General features: G+C 50.4%; 1 protein-coding gene across 1 annotated transcript; it reads right to left on the reverse strand.

The window, feature by feature from the left end:
* Positions 1-268: 268 nt before the first annotated feature.
* On the reverse strand, positions 269-18886 carry L3MBTL1 (L3MBTL histone methyl-lysine binding protein 1). The gene is made up of 21 exons (XM_030463033.1): positions 18751-18886; positions 16409-16632; positions 15532-15676; positions 15252-15390; positions 14507-14630; positions 13809-13896; positions 11665-11756; positions 10915-11019; positions 9968-10103; positions 9387-9487; positions 8177-8328; positions 7444-7520; positions 6919-7004; positions 6239-6349; positions 5849-5963; positions 5515-5614; positions 4134-4331; positions 3768-3814; positions 2691-2848; positions 1810-1872; positions 269-890 (listed from the first exon to the last, which is right to left on the reverse strand). Exons 1-21 carry the CDS (start codon positions 18884-18886, stop codon positions 756-758), a joined length of 2532 nt encoding a protein of 843 aa, XP_030318893.1. The 3' UTR covers positions 269-755.
* Positions 18887-19285: the final 399 nt, after the last annotated feature.

Consider the following 19285-nt stretch of genomic DNA (forward strand, 5'->3'; position numbering starts at 1 on the left):
ACCCCATCCAGCCCTGGCCCATTGCTGCCCTTGGGCTCCTGTATTACAGGAAAGATGAATAAAGCATAGATTCTGGTTTTGGGCAGAGTAGCAACTGGGATACATTGGTCCCTGGAAAGGGCAAAAGGTGGGCCACTGACTCAGTGTGGTGAAGGGACAAAGCCAAGTAATCATCTGGCCTTAAATGAGAAAGAATTAGAGAAAAAGGCAAAGTGAGCAAAAGCTCCTAAATACCATCCCTGGGCATTTATGTTAGCATAAGTGCCTCCAGAGGAACACATTGAGGTGAAAAAAAAATCTCTCACCTGCTGAGGAAATTAAATATCAAACTTTATATGGGTGCAAGCACATGTGCAGGCAGTCAGTCCCTTCACTTATTTGGGTGACATGAAAAATGGTGTCAGCCACCAGCTTCCACACCCTCTGCATTGCTCCCCTGTCCCTTGCTACGCATCCCTGGATCAGTGCAGCCACAGCAGGATGCAGAGGGCAGCTGTCACACTAAATCAGGCTAGTCCCACATCCACCCTCTGTCCTTGCAGCTGTCCCCAAGGTCTGGGGTCAGCCTGTACCCAGCGCTGGAGAAGAAAGGCAGTGTGGAGTGGATGGGAGATGGACCAGTGGGAGACCAGAGATGTGGTATCTGAGAGGATATGAGCAGGACATGACAAGCTGTGGTCAGTTGGGGGGGAATTGCTGTCTTGGCCAAACAGTTTGGCAGCACCAGTGCAGAGTCCCAATCAGGCCAAGAAAAGTCACTTTAAGGTGTCATCAGCATTTTTGAACATGAGGATGGCATTGTAGATCTTGAGTGCTGGACCCAGCTTGACACTCATGATCTTGACGATGTCCGCCTGTGTCAGCAAGAGGAACGCCTCGCCATCAATCATCTGGAGAGGAGAGCAGGGACAAAGGCACTTCACCCAAAACCAAGGCTGTGACTTTCTAGGGACAGCCAGCACGGGCTCAACCTGGGGATATGCAGAGCTGCACTCACCCTCATCCCAAGGAGCAGGGCAAGGGCCACACACAGGACCTCCATACTGCCCCAGATAAGCCAGAGATGGGAGCTTACATGCCCTGAACAGGGCAGAGATGGAGAAAGACCCTTCCAGGGTTCACCCCAGGGGCTCACACTGCAGCCAGTGCAGGCTTCTGACCCAGAGTGCAATTGGCACAGTCAGCAGGCAACCTGCTCTGGGCAAACACCCACCCACTCCCTGCTCTAGTCCCAGCATGGCATGGGTCGAAGTTGAGTCCAGCCCAACTTTGCAGGCCTGCACACCTGTAAAACACAGGGGTCATATCTTAGAGGCTGGAGTACTTGCTGTACCCCGTGTGCCTAGAACCAGCCTGGGTGTGCTGTGCAAGACAGACAGCAGCTCCTCTGCACGTCTGTCTACAGAGAAGTCTAAAAGCAATGAACCTTCCTGACAGACAGACTGCAATGACTGCTGTGCTGCTGACAGGATGCAGGTGGAGAAGGATGAACGAGTGAGAAGCTTCTCTCAGGAGGTGCTGCAGCACCACCCTCCTGCTCTCACCTCCTCAGAGGGGTCCCTCCCTCCCCATGCTGGGAGAACAGGGCAGCACAGCTCCTCAGAAGCTGCCTGTCTGCCCCTGAATCTGCCCCTACAGCTGCACACCCAAATGTAGGGGGGCTGCAGAGTGGGGTGACTGCCAGGTACCAGACATGCTCTCAACATTCAACAGCAATCTACTGCAGGGAGGCCACTGGCCAATTCTTCCCTGCCCTGTAGACAAAGAGCTGTCCTTGGCCACCTGCACTCATCCTCCAGCCCTTCTCACCTCATCCTTGAAGAGCTTGGCTTGGTCCTCGCAACCCGTCAGGGTCTGAACAAAGCTAAAGACCTTGGAATAAACAAAGAAAAATGTCAAGACAGAAGCAATGTTTCTAGCTAGAGACCCTCCATAAACTTACATCTTCCCCTTCACAGAGACATTCTGCACCCTGTCAGATGACATATGGCTGTCATGGCAAAGGCTGCAGCTGCAGCACCCTCCCATGCCCAGAGATCACCCTTGGGCAGGTGCTGGCCTACTCCAGCCCCAAAGCAGCCAATGCTACAGCACCTTCATCTTCAACAAGCCATCTCTAGCACAACAAGATGATCCCCACTGAGGGGCAGGGCACATAGGAGGGTGACAGGGAAGTCAGGCAAGCCCTATCTGCTGGGGCAGATGCCAGAGTTCCAGCTAGTTGGGCCTTAAGAGGGGCTACTGCAGATGTCCAAGAAAGTGACAGAAGGTGATGATGAAGAATGTGAGGTAAAGATTTCCTTTCCAGAGAAACAGCGAAGCGACTTCTTATATGCAGGGTATTAATTTGGCAAAGATAAAACTGACTTACTTGGAAAACTGTAACATGCTAAATGAAGAGACTGCTGTTTGCCTTCTCTGATTGCCCTGGGCTGGTGTTACAACATTCAAGACAAGCAAGAACCTAGTAGTTCTGCATGTGCTTCCTTGGGCTCATGTCTGGCAGCTGTCTACACACAGTACTCCACAACCATGTCCAGCAGCCCATCTTTTTACTTATCCCAGGGAAGTAGATGCTGAAGCACCTCTGCATGTGCTGTGAGGCACCATGGCACTGCACAGCGAGCTGGAATGCTCCCAGCCATGCCAGTGGGTTAGGAACCAGTGTACAGTCTCCAAAACCATCTTACCTCATCAATAGTCCACTTGGCCACTGTAGTTGCTGTGATGCCAGCCACCCCTGGCAGGAGTTTGCAGTGCTGTTCCCAGCAAAGTGAGAGGGAGCGGTCGGGGTGGGCAGAGAGGGCAGACATGAAGAGTGACTGGTGCATTCCATCTGAAGAAATAGCTGGCAACAAAAACACAAGATGTGATACAAGGTAGGTGGATAAGAACGTCTCAAGCCTATCCTATAAGTTTTGGAGAAGGCCCTATACAGGGGAGGGCTCAGGGCTGGCAGCAGATGGTCAAGGTATCAGGAGCTAGTGACTGTTCCTTGAATTAACAGGATATCAGTGTACCCAAGTTTGGTGGGACTGGGGATGGCAGGGGAAGAAATCTAGAGACAGGCTTGGATTTGCCTTGTTCATTGCATTGTTCACCTTCAGTCATTAATTCTCCATACTGAACTGGATTTCAGTGTGAAATTTCACACCAGAATGCTATCCCATATAATTCTGCTCCTTGTACATTTTTAACCAAGTTCTTTCCCTGTTCTCTACTCCAAGGAGTCAAGGATGGCTCCCAAGAAGACATCCTCTTCATTCACCCTCTGGCACTGGGGTAAGCATCAGGATAGCTTGGTAAAATGGTAAAATAGATACTGGCTGGAATAAATGTCAGCAGAACTACACACTACGCAAACTGTTCAGTACCAGCTTCTGCACTGCAATGATAATTTGGAGCTACTCTGATATTTTGCAGTAGGGAAGCCACAGGTTAAAGGCACAGCAGCCCTGTCTGAAGAGGATGAAGTGCCAGGGGAAATGCACTGCCATAGAGAGAGAAACCTACTTCCCTGCCCCAAAGGACTTGAAGATTCACAGACATAAAACAAGACACATGACAAAGGACCTAGCAGGGCTCTGGTGAGTGTCAAGGGCGTTCCCTGTCAGATGGTCAACTTTGGAAGTCAGCCACAAGCTCCTTACTGGTGATGACCTGTGTGAAGTCTGAGTGAGCCAAGAGAGACCTGCCTCCAACAGCCACCACCCTTTCTCCTGGGGCCCTGCCCCAGCGATGACACCATGGCAGAGGATGGCACTTACTTTGGAAGTCTTCCTGCTGGATTTTCCGGTACTTTGGAGGTCGCCCTCTAAAGAGACAGTAAGACTGATTTACAACTGGGTTGGGACTGGCCCGAGAGCCCTCCTCCACATTGCACAGAGCAATGCCTTGGCAGTGGGAGCAAGGATTACCTCTTGGACCCTGACCCAAAGGGTTGACAGCTAAAGACACAAAACATGAGATGAAAAACGGAAAGAGGTGCTCAACAGAGCTGAAAGGACAGACAACCAGCAACCTTGCTCCTCTGTGGTCAGGGAGCCTCTCTGGCTTGGCCATCCCTCCCAGTGCTGGCAGCTGTGGCACAGGGCCCTGTGCTGCAGCACGGAGCTCCCCAGGCTTGTCCCTACCTCCCATGGTGCCGAGATTTCTTCCGCTGTGGGAAGCCGATCAGGTTCCTCTTGCGAGTTGAGGCCTCGGTGTCAGACAAGTCTGCCTTAAGCCTGCCCTGGTTCTTCTCTGCCAAAGGGCACCCTGAGAGGCAGTAATGGGCTGTGAACCTCCCAGTGACGTGTCCTGACCCATCACAGCCTGGTGTGGGACATTTCCTAGAGAAGAGGGGAGGCAAGCGTTGGGCCCAGCTCAGAGCAGCAGCAGGGAGCAAACCAGCAGGGCCACCCCTCCATCCCTGAGCACAGGAGACAAAGGGGGTTTGAACATGGGTTCATCTGACTGAGAAGAGTAAGTCACTGGCCTCTTCTCTTAGGTGTGGGGGAAAATTCAAATTATACCTATAGCCAGTCTACTTGAGTTCACTGGCTAACCGAGGGGTTAAGTTCATCTTCTTTTTCGAAATTAGGTACAAAAATGTAACATGTTAACAGCTCAAACCCTATTTTTTTATGTCTGTCCACAGTCTAGTTTAGAAACTTTGTTAGGCCTTTAGTTTAACCTCTGTATTGATTATTACAAATTGTTGAATATTGATTAAGTTATTAGAAAACCATATAATCTGATTCTCTGATTTTATTTTAACAGTGTTAATCAATCTTAATTTACTGCTATTTCAAATCACACCAGACCCATAATTAGGTGTTAAAACACCACACTGAAATCCCTACAACTAAACCCTTTAGACATCAACTGTTGACCAAGTCTGGGACTAGGAGTGGATCAAGCTGCACCCAGACTCCTCTGAGGAACTTAGAAAGCAAAGGACTCTACTCTGACCCTGTTGACTCAGCAGGAGGGCCTTCCTCATTCTTCTTCCTGATCCCTCTGCAAATCACTTCCAAATCACAACCCAATCCCCAGCCCTATGTGTCCTTTCCATATAGTAAACAACAGAGTGACCCTTGCCATCAAATTGTTAAGTTGTGCTTCCATAAAACTAAATAAAAAACCATCTTTTCTTGGTATCTTTGTGATTCTTTAACTGACCTTAAGACCTTCCACTCTCATCTGTGACTTCCCAGTTTACAACCTCACAGTGACACACATCCAGGCACTGTCCCATACACAGCCCACACCTCCCCACAGGCAGATGGACACACAGGGCATCCCAGGTGCTCTGGGTGCTGCAGGACAGGTGCAGAGCAGGAGTTACACCAGCCACAGGGGCCTGGCCTGGGGACAGCAAGAGCTGCCCGTAAGGAGGGGCCAGAGCCTGCTGTGGGGCAGGTCTAGGGAGGGACTGGTTGCTGGTGGGTGCAGAGGAGGGCAGAAAGTGCCAGGTGGCAGCACAGGAGGGGAGGGAAGCTCCTGCCCTCTGAGCCACACTGGGGAACTCACCTGTGGTGAAAGCTGTACTTGGAACTCTTGGTGTGAGGGATGCTCTTGCAGCCCAGGGTTGGGCATCCCCCGTGGGCAGAGGAGGCTGGTTCCTTTGGCCCTAGACAAAGAGAAATAGGAGAAAGATTGTCATGACTACAGCCCCAGGCAGAGCAAAGGCTCTGGGCTCCCTACCTGAGCCAAACAGGGAGGCCTTTTCCAACAGATAAGTCCTCAGAGAAGTACTTTCTCCCTGCTCATCCAGGGCCTGCCCTCCTGATTTCGGTGCATGGTCAGGTGGCAGTGACAGTGGGGATGGTTGGCCCTAGTATGAGAGCCAGACCATGAGACTTACTGAGAGGAGGCTGCAGGGGGTGTCCTGTTTTTGAGCACCAGCCTATGGGATGGATATCTGGGTGGTCCACATCAATCCAGAAATCATAGACATGGCTCCAGCCATCAAAATGGATCTAAGGAGACAAGTAGAGGGGTCACCCTTCAAACCTCAGGGCACCTCCCTGAAGAGCTCTGGAGCCCTCCAAGCTGACAAGAAGCAGCCAGGTAGAGCTGAAATGCAGCAGCACAAGGCTCTCCTCCACTCCTGTAGCCAGGCACTGAGACTTGCTATGCTCAGCACAGTCTGCTTTCACAGACCTCCACATGCTTTGCCACTGCAGCTGGCAGTGAGTTGGGAAGAGCAGGAGCAATCCAGCACAGTGCTCAGCATCAAGACTCCAGCACCCACCTTTATCCTGTGATCTTCCACATCCTCCACACTGGCCACTCGGATGAAGGAAGGAGTCCTCCTGTCCACTACTTCCAGCTTCATGTTGACCAGGAAGCCATGGGGTGGGCGCTGGGGCCAGGAAGAACCCAGGTCAGCAGGGAACAGGGCCAAGCTTCAGGCTCCCATGCCCCTCAACAGCTTTGAAAGCAGTGTGTGCTCCTCAAGCCCAACTCCCAGCCCTTGTCTGAACAGGTAAGAGCCATCCCAGCTCACAGCGGCAATGGGAGAGAGCAAGCACAGGTTTCCAAACCTGAGCTGTTTTAACAAGATGGGAAAGTTGTGCCCAGGGGAAGAAGGTTCCTAAGATACATTTGGGGATCTACATTGCAGCCATGCTTGGCTGGACACAGCTGCTGTTGTTGCACCTGGTGAAAACAACCATCATGCAAGCCTAAAATATCTCACACCAGATGGTGTCCATCTAGATGAGTGGATGGTCACACTTCCCACTTTTCCTAGTTTTGAAATCTTTGCCCAGGACAGCTGTCACAGCCCTGACTTCTGAACTCTGATTGTGGATCCAAACCCCAGGCCTATGGCAGGAGTATCACTTGACTTTTAATAAAAGCAAAGACCTAACGATGGAGAAAACCCAAATTCCTCCCCAGGCACAATCAAGCAGGTGATGTGGCACTCACCACTTTAAAGGCCCAGCTTGGGACAGCAGATGCTCCAGTTTCCTGTAAGTACTTTTCCCAGGTGAAGTTGTCAGGGTCAGGATAATCTAGGAGGGGAAAGTTGCAGAAGGTGAGACATGCCTGCAGGAAGATGGCAAGTACCCCAGAATGTCCAACTGCCTTGAAGGACCTAGTCTGTGCCAGGCACACGGGAACCTGAGAGACATCAAGAAGTGTTACAATTTTCTCACAGACACTAATGAAAAAAAAAACCAAACAGGGTACAAGGAAGAAGAAACATCTGGGCCTATACAGACAGCTTTAGTCCTTCTTGTGTGTCCACTCGGCCTGACACAACCACCATGCTGGACCTGAACATGGGTACAGAAGCTTCAGCAGGAGCATGCTGCCTCCCTGGCTGAAGGAAACTGCCTGAGTCTGCAGACAAGCAAAGGTCATGGGGTTTGTGCCTGCAATGCCACCCTGGAAAGCCTGTCCCCCAGGGGACACCTTAGTGCTGGCCGTGCTCCCGCATCACCGACTCACCTTGAGGAGGTGTGAGGGGTTTGCCATGCTCCTGACACCATCCAACTGGGTGGATGTATGGACTGCTGGGGTCACACCTAGAAAATATACCCAAACTCTTACACAGGGCTGAGATACCCAGCTCATTCCTGTCAGACAGCAGAGGTTGTAGGGCCCCAGGACAGGTCACTTGGCTGCACCCCACAGATATGCACCACCAGCTTCAGGAGCCAAGGAGCAGCCAGGGACAAAAATCTCTGCAGTCCTGCAGGTCATTTGGGCCAAAAGAGGTAAGAGGGATCCAGCCACAAAGGAAACAGAACTACTCTCAGGACCCTCACTATGCTGACCACCCATTTTAATTGGCCTTCAACAGGAACACCTCCCCAGCCTGGCCACAGTCCTCTGCCTAGAGATGCTGGAGCTCCTTTTAAGATCAGAACTTCAGTATCTGCATTGCAGGTGGCCCCATCTCCCAAGTGGGTTTCAGTGCAAGCCCACAGCATGCCATGTCTGTCTTTGCCCCACGATAACTATAGGACCACAGCAGTGTCCCAGAACTTGACATATAAGAGGCAAAGGTTTGTCCTCCAGCACAGGGAAGTGACCCTCTGCCTCACTGGACCACTGGTGGCCTGTCTGCAGCAAAGTGCTGGGACCATCTCATGCTTTCCCAAGCTCTCCACCACTCATGCTGAAGCAATGGCAGCCTGTTTGCCCAGCACTGGCACTCCAGCAGCATCTGTGCACTTACCAGTAGTCATAAGTATCATCCCAGTTGTCAAAGTGCACCAAAAATCGATTGTCCACCACATCAGTCACCGTGGCAACACATATGAGGGAAGGGTTCATGCGGTCCACAGCTTCAAGCTTCATGCCCACTTCAAAGCCTGGGGAAGCCTCGTGCTAGCAGGACAAAAGGACAGGTTTCTTTCACTCACCACCACCCTCCTCACAGCTTCCCTTGCCTGCTCTAAGAAGGCACCTACACAAACCCTCCCAAAACCAGACCCTCCCTGGTGTCCAGGCAGGCCCAAAACCACTTAGGATCCCAGAAAGGCAGTGCCCTGGTGAGCAGGTAAGAGAAGCAGAAGGTAAGAGAAGAGGAAGCAGGTAACTCAGCTTGGCCACAAAAAGAAAGAGGAAAAGAAATCTTCAGACCTCCAGGATCTTCTATAAGCAGTAACTTCCAAGAGAAAAAAAAAAGCCTCCAGCTCACACGGATTCAGATTTGTCACACAACACTTGCTGGCACACTCCTCCAGTGTTAACAGCAACAAGTGCCCTAGGCTTGGGAGGAAGGAGCTAGGATGGGGCCCTTCATCCTCACCTTGCCTTTATTTTTTTGATCCCAAATCTGTGCAAAACACTGCATCTCAAGCACCAGTGGAAATGTTGCAGCAAAGAACAGCAGGGTTTACACACAACAAATAACTTGGAAAAGATGATTTATCAGTAGGTTGAGTTTCCTCTGTAGCTGACAGACACCATCAGCATTTTCCACTTCGCTTTATTCCCACTTCCTTACGCATGAAAAATTGCCACAAAAAAAATAAAGGCAGAGACAGAAACAATGAAGACACATACACAAAAAATTAATTATGAAATATTAACTGAGGGGTTTTGGCAAAGTAATTGTTGAAAGTAGCAGTTACTTCCCCTCACCAGCACTTTTGCAACAGATTAGTCCGAGAGACTAACCTTGAAGAAACAGTGAATTAGACCAATGTCAATTTTGGGCACATCAAACTAGTGTCTAAGCTGCAAATCTTCAGCAGCAAAGCATGCCACAACTCATTAAGCAATTCCAGCAGTACCCTCTCCTGGCCCTCCTGGGCTTGAGAAGTGCTTGAGTGTGGACAGAGGAAAGCTCAGCACTGGTGGAAGCATTCTGCTCAGCTGGAGGGGCAGAAGTCACACCTGAACCTGCAAGGCTATGGTAGGAAGGAGAAGCTGCTACTCACAGTGTTCTGGACCACGAAGAGGTGCTTAGGAGCTGCCTGAGCCTTAGTTATCTTCAGGTAGTTTGTCCAGCTGAATTCTTCTTCCTTATAACCTACAACCCCTCAGGAAGAGAAATGAGAGCAATGAGTTCACTAAGAGCAGCCAAGAGGTCATGGGGCTGAGCCATTCCTGACCATCCCTCAGCCTGTCAGGAGTGTCCTGCTGAGGGTGGATGGGGTCTAAAGCCTTCTTGGGAAACCCAAAGCCTGTGGCTGATCAGCCAAACCCACTGGGTTATTTTGAAGGGGTGCTGAGAAATATTAACAGTGGAGTGGAAATCCAGAGCTCCTCCGCAGAGAGCATCAGTCCCACCTGCCCTGGGGCATGGCTGCTGGTTCCAGGCTGGCACTGGGACATCCAGGGTTACAGGGCTTTTTCCCAAACTGTGAGCAAGCAGAGACCTTCAGTGTGGTGGGAGCATGAAAGGTTCTCTTGTGGAACCCCCCAGCACCACAGCATCACTTCCTGGGCACCATGGAGCCACACTACTCATCCCCCTATTTAAACCAGACCCACCAACTGAGATTCACCAACTCCTTACCTTTTGGGGGCTGGAGTTTGTGCCCTGTCTCCTCAAACCAGCCAGCAGGGTGGATATCAGGGGAGTCAGCATTCAGCCAGAAATCATGGCACTCAGAGTAGCCATCAAAGTGGAGCCGCATCCGGTAACCGCACACCTACCAGCAAGGAGGGCAGGGGAAGGAAAGGACCATGGAAACCTCCTGCTGTCCCTGCCTTAGCAGTGCACCCGCCTCACCTCACCTCCCCTCCCCTCCATAATCTCAACATAGCACTCAGGGAAGCCTGGAGTCAATCACAGACCAGTGCCCAAATCGAAAGGCACATGCCAGTCCTGAAAGAATAAGGCCACCACAAGCCAGCACTAAGATGTTCAGGCTGGTGAGCAAGATGCCATGGTGGGGCATCTTCTCGAGTCCAGCAAGTGCAAGGATTCCCTTTTCTGCACCTGGAGGAGATGCTGGTGCATGTCTAAATGCCATGCTGCTGTAGTAAAATCTCTCCACCAACAAGAACTGGTCTATGGCTGCCTAGGGAGCATTGGGAGGCAAGGCTGGTTCAGCTGCAACACAGGTGAGCAGAGAGCCTCACAGACAGAAGTTCTCCACAGACACAAGAAAGAGCAAGTAGATGTCTCCACATCCTCCATCTCAAGGGCTCAGACCTGTCTGAGGTGCAGTAGCTCAAAGATAAGAAACCATGCCATCATCACTCTCCCACTGTGGCCCTGCTGTGTCAGGATGATTGTGGGCTGGAGCATGACAGCTGCTCCACAGCACTGTCTCCTGCCCCTGAGAACTGGAAGGAAACTCATTTGCTTGACCAAGGTGCTGGAGCAGCAGCTTATCTCATGTACAGACATGCAGGTACAGGCCAAAAGCCCTTCTCTCAAGGCCAGCTGGAGGGACCTCCACTCCCACAGAGTCTCTGTATGGGTGTGAGAAAGAACCAAGAAACACAGGACCTTACCTCAGCCACTGTCAGAATAAAGTACATGGACGGGTGTTGTGGATCAATTCCCTCCAGCTTCATCCCCACTTTAAAGCCATTCTTGCGTTGGGAAGCTACTTGGTACTGGAAACAAAAAATAAACTACAATGTAAAAAATGACACAGGTAGATGGGTCTAGAACCATCCCAAGGAGCAACCATCAGGCAATGGGAGCTGCTGGGACCAGGATATTGTGGGCTACAGGTTATGTTATCATCCAAATGGTGATTCTTTTGCTGTAGAAAAACACGTTCTTTCACCTCCTTGTGGGTTTGCATCTCTTGCTACTGGCAGAGCAGTGTGTCCCTGAGCTAAGAGCTGCAACCAGGGAGTGTAGGGCACGGGCCTAGTTCCTCTTGCACCCTGGCAATCAGATGCTTGGAAGCAAGGGTGCAACACAACATGGCCTCAGGAGAGTCCACACTTGGCTTTGAGGAAGGGATGGAAAGGCTCCACCACCCTGCCAGAGCCACAGAGGTGTCCTCGGCAAAAGTGGATGCTTGGAATGGGGAACGGCACCCTGCTGGGGAATGGGACTCCAGGCAAATTAAAACTGGCAGCTGACTAGTAACCTCCCAAGTGAAGATGGGAGTTTGCTTACCACTCAGAGTCCCGCAAAACAGGGAAGCAAGGAAGAGAGGAAAGGCAGGAGGGGTAGGGGGGGGGAAAAAAAAAGGGAAAGAAAAGAGAAGATTGAAGAGGGGAAAAGACAGGAAAATCCCAACTCACATCCTGGAAGAGATCTAAAGGGGCAGCAACAGCTTTCTGCTCCTCCAAGTAGGACGCCCAAGACCAGCCTTCTTTCTTCTCCTCACTGGCACCTGAGCGCAGCACAAACGCACACACAAGAGGCGCTGCTGAGGGTCTGCTCCAGCCCCTGTCCCTGCCCTGAACAGTGCAGGGGGCAGGCGAGCACAGAGGTCCCACTGACACCACATCCAGCTACCATGCACAGTCCTGCACCCCTGCAAAACTCAGCACTGTCCTACCAGGGCCCCTTCTCCAGCAAACCTGGATGGCTGCCTGAGGGACAGAGACAAGAGGCCACCTCTCACACATGGGTCCTCACGACCCAAATGTTCTCTCTCGCTGTACAGTGCTCTAGGGAAGCACCTGAGAGACAAGCCATCCAGTGCAAAGCATGAAGACACTTCTGCAACCTGTCCTCCTCCAGCCAGTACATTTGATATGACCACAGCACGGATGGATTTGTGACAGCCAGCAGGATCCATCCAGAGGTCTGGGAATCACTGCCACTTGCAAAGGACTCCCAGCCAGACACATGAGCTCACCTCCTAACACCAACCTCTGCTATCCTCACCTCTGAGACAACCACCTGAGCTCCTCTTGGAGCTACTCTGATGCCCTAGAGATATATTTGCCCTTATGGTATTCACAGAAAGAAGATAGCACTGTCTCTTCACAGGCAGGGAGGTGATCCTTCATGCCTTTGGATCCTTTTGTGTGCCTGAGGCACACAAGACACGAGCCAGGTCTTTTGCTCTACATCCACTTTCTCTCTTTGTTTCATAGCACCCGAAGGGGCTTCAGGAGTGCTTTGCTTATTCCAGCTCTGTGTAATTCAGAGCTACAGGTCAGTCATAGCAGACAGCCATATTAGGGTAGGCCAGAAATGCAGGGGCAAACAGACCAACTGCTTCCTCCCTTGGGCTTAGGGGAAATGGAGATGGAAAAAATAGGAACTTGTGGAAGAGATTAAAGCTCAGCTTCAGTGAGCAAGGTTACTAACTTTGATGTTTCACTAATACTTAAGAACACCTTTACTATTCTTTAACATAGAAAAAAGTGGCATGCATGTTTGGGAAACCTGGAAGTACAAGCTCTGCACTTCTGGAGCATGGCAAATACACCTAGAGATACGGCATACATCAACTCTGCTGCACTGAAGCATCTGAGTATTTTTTCACTGCTGTATTTCTAAAGTAACAGCAAATAAAATGCTGAAATAAGCTTCAAGTTCTCAGCCTATATGCAGCAGGGAAGGTTACATGCTCAGGGATCAGACTGGAGAAAAGGAATTGGGAAACAAATGCACTTTTAATAATGGTCAACACAGTGTAACATCGGGGATTAATGATATCTGGGCCCTGCTCTGCCCCAACATTTGGGTATGGAGAGCAGTTCTATATGGAGCAGGAAGAGTTTAACTTTAAAATTACTTTTGAGCATGACCTTTCACTATTCAAAACCAAAATATTTCCCAAAAATGTTTATTTTCAGTATTTTCCCAAGTTTGTCTTCCCCCTTGACCTGCAAGTTAAAAACCAACCAGGCAAACATTGTATCCCTCAGCTTGTCTCCTTTTCCTCTCTGGCAATAGTCCTGCATTTGAGATCTCCTCTAATATGGACTAGATCCCTAAATCACCCAGCTTCAGCAGCACAAGATCCACAGGAGCAGCTCCCAAACTTGTCAGCTCCTCACCACACGAGGGATGTTCTCTGTAAGACTGTCCAAAGGGGGGGTGCAAAGCCAGACATGGCACAGAGTCACATCATTGCTCAGGATTGTGCCTTTCATAGCAAACACAGTATCCATGAGCAAGTGAAAAATTTGGGGTTCCCAAGGGGAGGGAACAGAAAGCACTGTCCAGTACAGCCCAATGCCTGAAGAAGACACAGCCATATCTGTAAGGGTGCACCCTTCCCATGGAGAGAAAGAGAGGAAAGGAGAGAAATGGAAAGAGATAGAGACAGCAGGATCAAGCAAGCAGAGGAGCTTAAAGCCTTCAATATGTACCAGCATGTTGCACTGGGTATTTGACTCTGCTGGTGCACCAACATGCTGTCCCAGCACCACAGTGGGACCCCATAGCCATGGCAGGACCCCTCCACCCACCCAGCCCTCCATACCGTGCTGGCTCCCATTCCATGCATCAGCCTCTGGATTGCTAAGAGCCAAATCTCTCATGGAGTTTTTCACCTCTTCCTGCTTTTCTTCCTAGACATGGGAGCAGACAAAAGACAAACCCATTCTGTTGGAGGCGTGCACAGAGGTTTATACTGTGTGTTGTACCCTCACACCAGTGCCAAGGGCCACACTGTGCCCCCACAGTGTCCATGATTTGACTGATGCCTGGCACAGAAATGGGTGGCCAAGAGGATCTGGTGATGGGAGCCCAAGGGGCATATTGGTGCTAAGTGACAGTAATCACACCCAGAACAAAACTGAGAGTCAGGGGTGGCAGGCAGAGCATCCTTGCCTTGTAAGTCGAAGTCCCTCTCCCTTCCCCAGGGTACACATTGTGACACTCTTACTTCCACACTTACCTTGGTATCCCAGACTCAAGAGATAATTCGAGAACACTTGATACCTACAGCCCAATCAGGACATATCTAGCACTGCCCAAGACAAGGTGCTCAGCCAAACAGCTAGCCAAGCATCTGGAAGCCCTGATGCTCCATACATTCAAGTTTTTGCATTAACAGCCAGCAGGTTACCCCCTCAACAGACAGCCACACTGCACTGAAAAGCCCCAATGAGAACTATGCAGACCTGCAGTGCAGACCCTGGCCAGTGCACACACATGCCCTCCCTGCCCTTTTCTTACCGTTTGCTCAGATTCATATTCTTCCTCTGAATGGCTTTGGTAGTCCTTCCTCTTTCGTTTCTTCACTGGCTTGAGGATTTCGGTGGCATTGATGCTGCTGGCAGAGTTTTCCACAATGACAGACCTGCAGGGAGGAAGGGGGAGCAGAGCACTGCAGCTTGTCAAGTGGCAATAGCTGGGGTACTGGTAAGAGAGTGGCTGCTGGAGAGTAATTGTCACCCTATTTCTTACTCACACATGCTCACACTCCTCTTCTTAGTGCATAAATTGCACCCTCACATGCTTGGGTGTCAGAAACCTGACCCCAAAGATAGATCAAAAATGATCTGGTTTTGTGCCAGGGCTCTAAACTGCACTAGTCACAGAAATGCTGGAAAATAAGTCCCAGGCATCACACATAAGTACACAGCAGGGGCTGGAAATGCCCTCATGACCCATGCCTCCCACTGCTGCTCTACCTGGAAGCACCTATGGCAGCAACCCCCCTGCTGCAGCCCTGCCCTGGCAGATGGGTGTTTATGAGCCACAAATGGGGCAGGAGAAAATGTAGCTCCTTTGCGGTCCCCTGAGACATGTCTTTGTCCTCCACACTACAGCCAGAGCACTCGGCCTACAGGAAAGGGACAAGTGGGGTCTCTAGGACCTGCCGGTGAGAGATGCACTTCCATCCTTTGCATGTGGACCAGGGGAGGGAGGACAGATGGATGGACAAGGGTCTGCATGAAGCAGATTCTCCTTTTTTTACCTTTCTTTGAACTGCTGGTGACAGTGTTCACTGCAGAAGCCCCTGCCTTCCCAGGCTCCATCCAACACATGTCTCCGGCCACAGGTATCACAGTAGCACATGTTTTCTGCTGTGGGCAGCTTGGTCTGTTCTGGCACATCTGTGTCAGAGAGAAGAGGAGCAGTGAGGCACAAGGTGCAGCAAAGGAAGGTAAACAGGAAGCAGGAGATATTTGCCTATGCCATTCCATGCCTGCTGGATGACAGTACCCACCTCAGAAGTCCCATCATGGTGCCCTTACCCTGAGCCACTGTAGGATTGTCCCGGCTGGTGGGTGCCACCTCTGAGTCCCCATCTTTCTCTGTGTGACCCTCCTTTAGAGCTTCCACTGGAGGAATCTTATCAGCACTCACCACCTTCAGCGTCCCATATTCACTTATTCGAAACTGTCATTGAGCCAAAAACCAAGGAAAAATAGTTAGCAAGGAGGATAGAAATGTAACCCAATAGCTAGTGTGTCCATGTGAGCTCTCTGAGAGAGACATGGTTGGGTCATTAGTGCACACAGCAGGAGGAGAGCCCTTACAGTGACAGTGGTGAGCAGTCATAAAGTCCTGCTGCCAGCCCCCTGAAGCAAGGTGAGCACAGCACATGGGGCAGGGTTAGGGCTGGAGGATGTGGTGCCCTGAGGCTGAGTAGCAGATGAGAAACAGGAGCATTCTGTGCAAATTATTTAATGTCCCGAGGGTACACCTAGAGGCACCCACTGCCTGAGCAGTGCAACAACACTATTTCCAGATCAGAAGTCTGGTAAGAGCCAACTCCACAGCAGTTTGGAAAGAAAAGATGCCCTGCACTGCACATAGCATCCCTCTGCCTCACAGTACAGGGCAGACCTGCAGTAGGTCCCCAGGTACCATGTGTGTGCTCTCCCTGCTAAGGTCACAAGATGGGAGGGACCCAGGGAAGGGGCACAAGAGGAGCCTCACAGTGCTGGAATTGCCTCGGGATCATCCAGTTGGGGTGCCAGTGCTGCAAGGGGCCACAGCATATCCTGCCTGGCACAGGCTGGGGACTGACACTTAAAAGGACTTACAAGGACTGACACTTACAAGGCAGGTGTGGGGAGTAGGGGGTTGGGAATGGCAGCAAACCCAGTAGCCCAAGGCTAGACTTACCCGCAGGTTACTCCCAGGCAAAGTGGCCACCCCATCTTTCCACTCCAGCACACGGACTGTGCTGCAGGTCTGCACCCCACTGATCTGAGGAATGACAGCAGCTGTGATGGGCTCAGTCCCTGCTCCTCTCTCTGGCCTCTCAGTCCCTGTGCCTCTCTGTGCCTCCCGGGGGAATCGCTGAATTTCTAAGGTGCTGGTGGGAAGGTTGATGGTAGTGGCATTTGCTTGAGAAGGGAAGAAAGGAAACAAACAACCAGAGGCATACACAGAACACTTAACTGATACAAACAAGGCTCAAAGGCAGCAAAAAAATGACAGAGAACATAGTTTCCCAGCTAAGTTCTCAGTGCTGTGGGCTAAAGCACCCACAAGCAGACAGCATGACCAAACAAGATCTGCAGCCAGCAATGGTTTGTCCTAGGGGGTGGCACCAATCCACATTCAACAGTTCCTACTTCACCATACATCAGACTGTTCCAGTGACCAAGATGCCCTGATATAGCAAGAGTATACTGGCAAGCTCCCAGACTGCATCTTCCCATTTAGTTTCATTTCAAAGGAATACACTGTGCAGACCAAGGCCTCTCCACAGTGGGAACTGAGGCACCAGGAGTAGGAAAAACTGGAAGATTTACTTTTGAAGAGCACCTCTGATCTCTAACATATATCCACGCTCTGTTCACACAACTCATGAAAGCATCAGTCAGCTGGGCTGAAAATTGTTGTCCTAATTTTCAAGCTGGGTAAGGACAGCCCTGGAAATTACAGGCTTGTCAGTCTCACTTCAGTGCCTGATAAAATTATGGACTAGTTTTTTTACTAAGAATTACTAAAAAACAGTTGAGAGACAATGCAGTCATTGGTCACAACCAAAACACAGGTTCATGATAGAAAAGTCCTGCTTAAGTAATTTATTTTCCTTTTATTAAAAGATGACTGACTTGACCATTGAGTTGTCCAAGGGAAGCCAGTAGATGAGGGGATTTTTGACTTTTGAAAAGCTTTTGACATTGTGTCTCACTGTATCCTTCTGGACAAAATGTCCAGCACACAGCAAGAGAAGGCCATAATACACTGGGAGACAATTTGGTTGATGGGTTGGTTTCACAGATTTAGAGTAAACAGGGTCACACCAAGCTGGCCAGTCACCAGCAAGGTTCTCAAGGGCTCAAATCTTAGGGCTCTTTAATGTTTTTATTATTCACCTGGATGCAGGAGTTGGAAGTACATTTACCAATGACACTAAATTAGGAGGAGCTGTGGACTCCTTCAAGAGTAGAGATTTACAGAGAGATCTGGATAGACCAGAGACCTGGGCAAGCACCAACTGTATGAAATTTAACAAGATGTTTTGGATTCTGTACAAATTGGTGGATGAGAGGCTGGAGAGCAGCCCTGTGAAGAGTATCTTGGGGGGCTGGTGGCAAGTTGGATATGAATCAAGAATTTTCCCTGGCAGCCCAAAGAGCAGGCAGTGTCCTGGGCTGCATGGGGCTCAGCATTGCTCAATGGAGGGGACTGTCCCACTCCACACACGGCCCCACCTGGAGCACTGTGGACACTTGTGGAGGCCTCAATTGAAAAAGCACATCAGAGCACTAGAGTGTGTCCAGAGGAGGGTGAAAAAAGTGCTGAAAGGTCTAGATGGCAAGACTTACAAGGAGCAGCTGAGCTCACTTGGATTGTTCAGCTTGGAGAAGAGAAGGTTGAGGAGGGACCTTATCACAGTCTACAACTTCCTCAAGGGGGGCAGTGGAGGGGAGGTGCTGAGCTCCTGTCTTTGGTGACCATCAACAGGACACAAGGACATGGAATGAAGCTGCATTAGGGGGAGTTCAGGTTGGACATTAGGAAAAGGTTTTTCACTGAGAGGCTGATGAGTCCCTAGAACATGCTTCCCAGGGAAGTGGTCATGGCAGCAAACCTGTCAGAGTTCAAGGAGTGTCTGGACAATGCTGTTCAGTCACATAGCTTAGTTTTAGGTGAGGAGCAGGGAGTTGGACTCAATGATTCTTTTGGGTCCCTTCCAACTTGAGATAGTCAGTTATACTCTGATAATGTGCAACCCAGAAGCCTACAAAGGTGTGCAGAGCAGGCACTCAGCACTGTGCTGCACTGTCAACCAGACATCAGGGTTTTGGATTAAAACTTAAGAGGTTTCATCCAAATTTCCTCCAAGTGATGTGAGACAGCCATAGAGATCCTCTAAGATGGCAACGGCAGCACAGCTTTGCCTCCCCCCTCCCTGGGTTTGGAAAAAGCACAAATACACAAGGGGTGTGAGGTCCCAGTGTGGGGGAGCAGGCTGGGGTGGGTACCAGTTAGAAGACAGCTCTGCATACCTGGTATGATGAAGGCAGCAGTTGACAGATGGTTGCTTTGCACAGTGCTCTCAGTAGTGACCATGTGGACATTGACATCCCCAGGGGCACTGCCCTTTGTGCTTCTCACAACCTCCATCTCAGCTCTGCTGTCCATTGCCTTGCCTGGGTACAGAGTGAGACACTAGAGGACAACAAGGAGGAAATCAATTTGGATACAAGTACAAACATAATAAAGGAGTGAGAAAGAGACTGTTGAGGATGGTTCCTCCCCTGCCACCATCTCCCAGCCAAAACCCCAGCAAGATGTATTAAAGGCCCACAAACCCAAAAGAGAACAGCATGAAGGTCACAGCTGGTTACCAACATGACCCAGTAAAACCCTGTTCAAAGAACCTGCAAATGCTGAGGGGTTTTCCTTATCTGGCACCATGATACAATGGTACAAGAACAACAGGTCCACCAAAAGCTATGGCTTCTCCTGGCTCCCACTGGGGTGTACACCACTCTGATGCAGACTGTGACAGAATTGGCAAATCCTACCCTGGAGAAGACC

Source organism: Calypte anna, chromosome 20 (genome assembly GCF_003957555.1).
Source record: "Calypte anna isolate BGI_N300 chromosome 20, bCalAnn1_v1.p, whole genome shotgun sequence".
Classification (NCBI taxonomy): domain Eukaryota; kingdom Metazoa; phylum Chordata; class Aves; order Apodiformes; family Trochilidae; genus Calypte; species Calypte anna.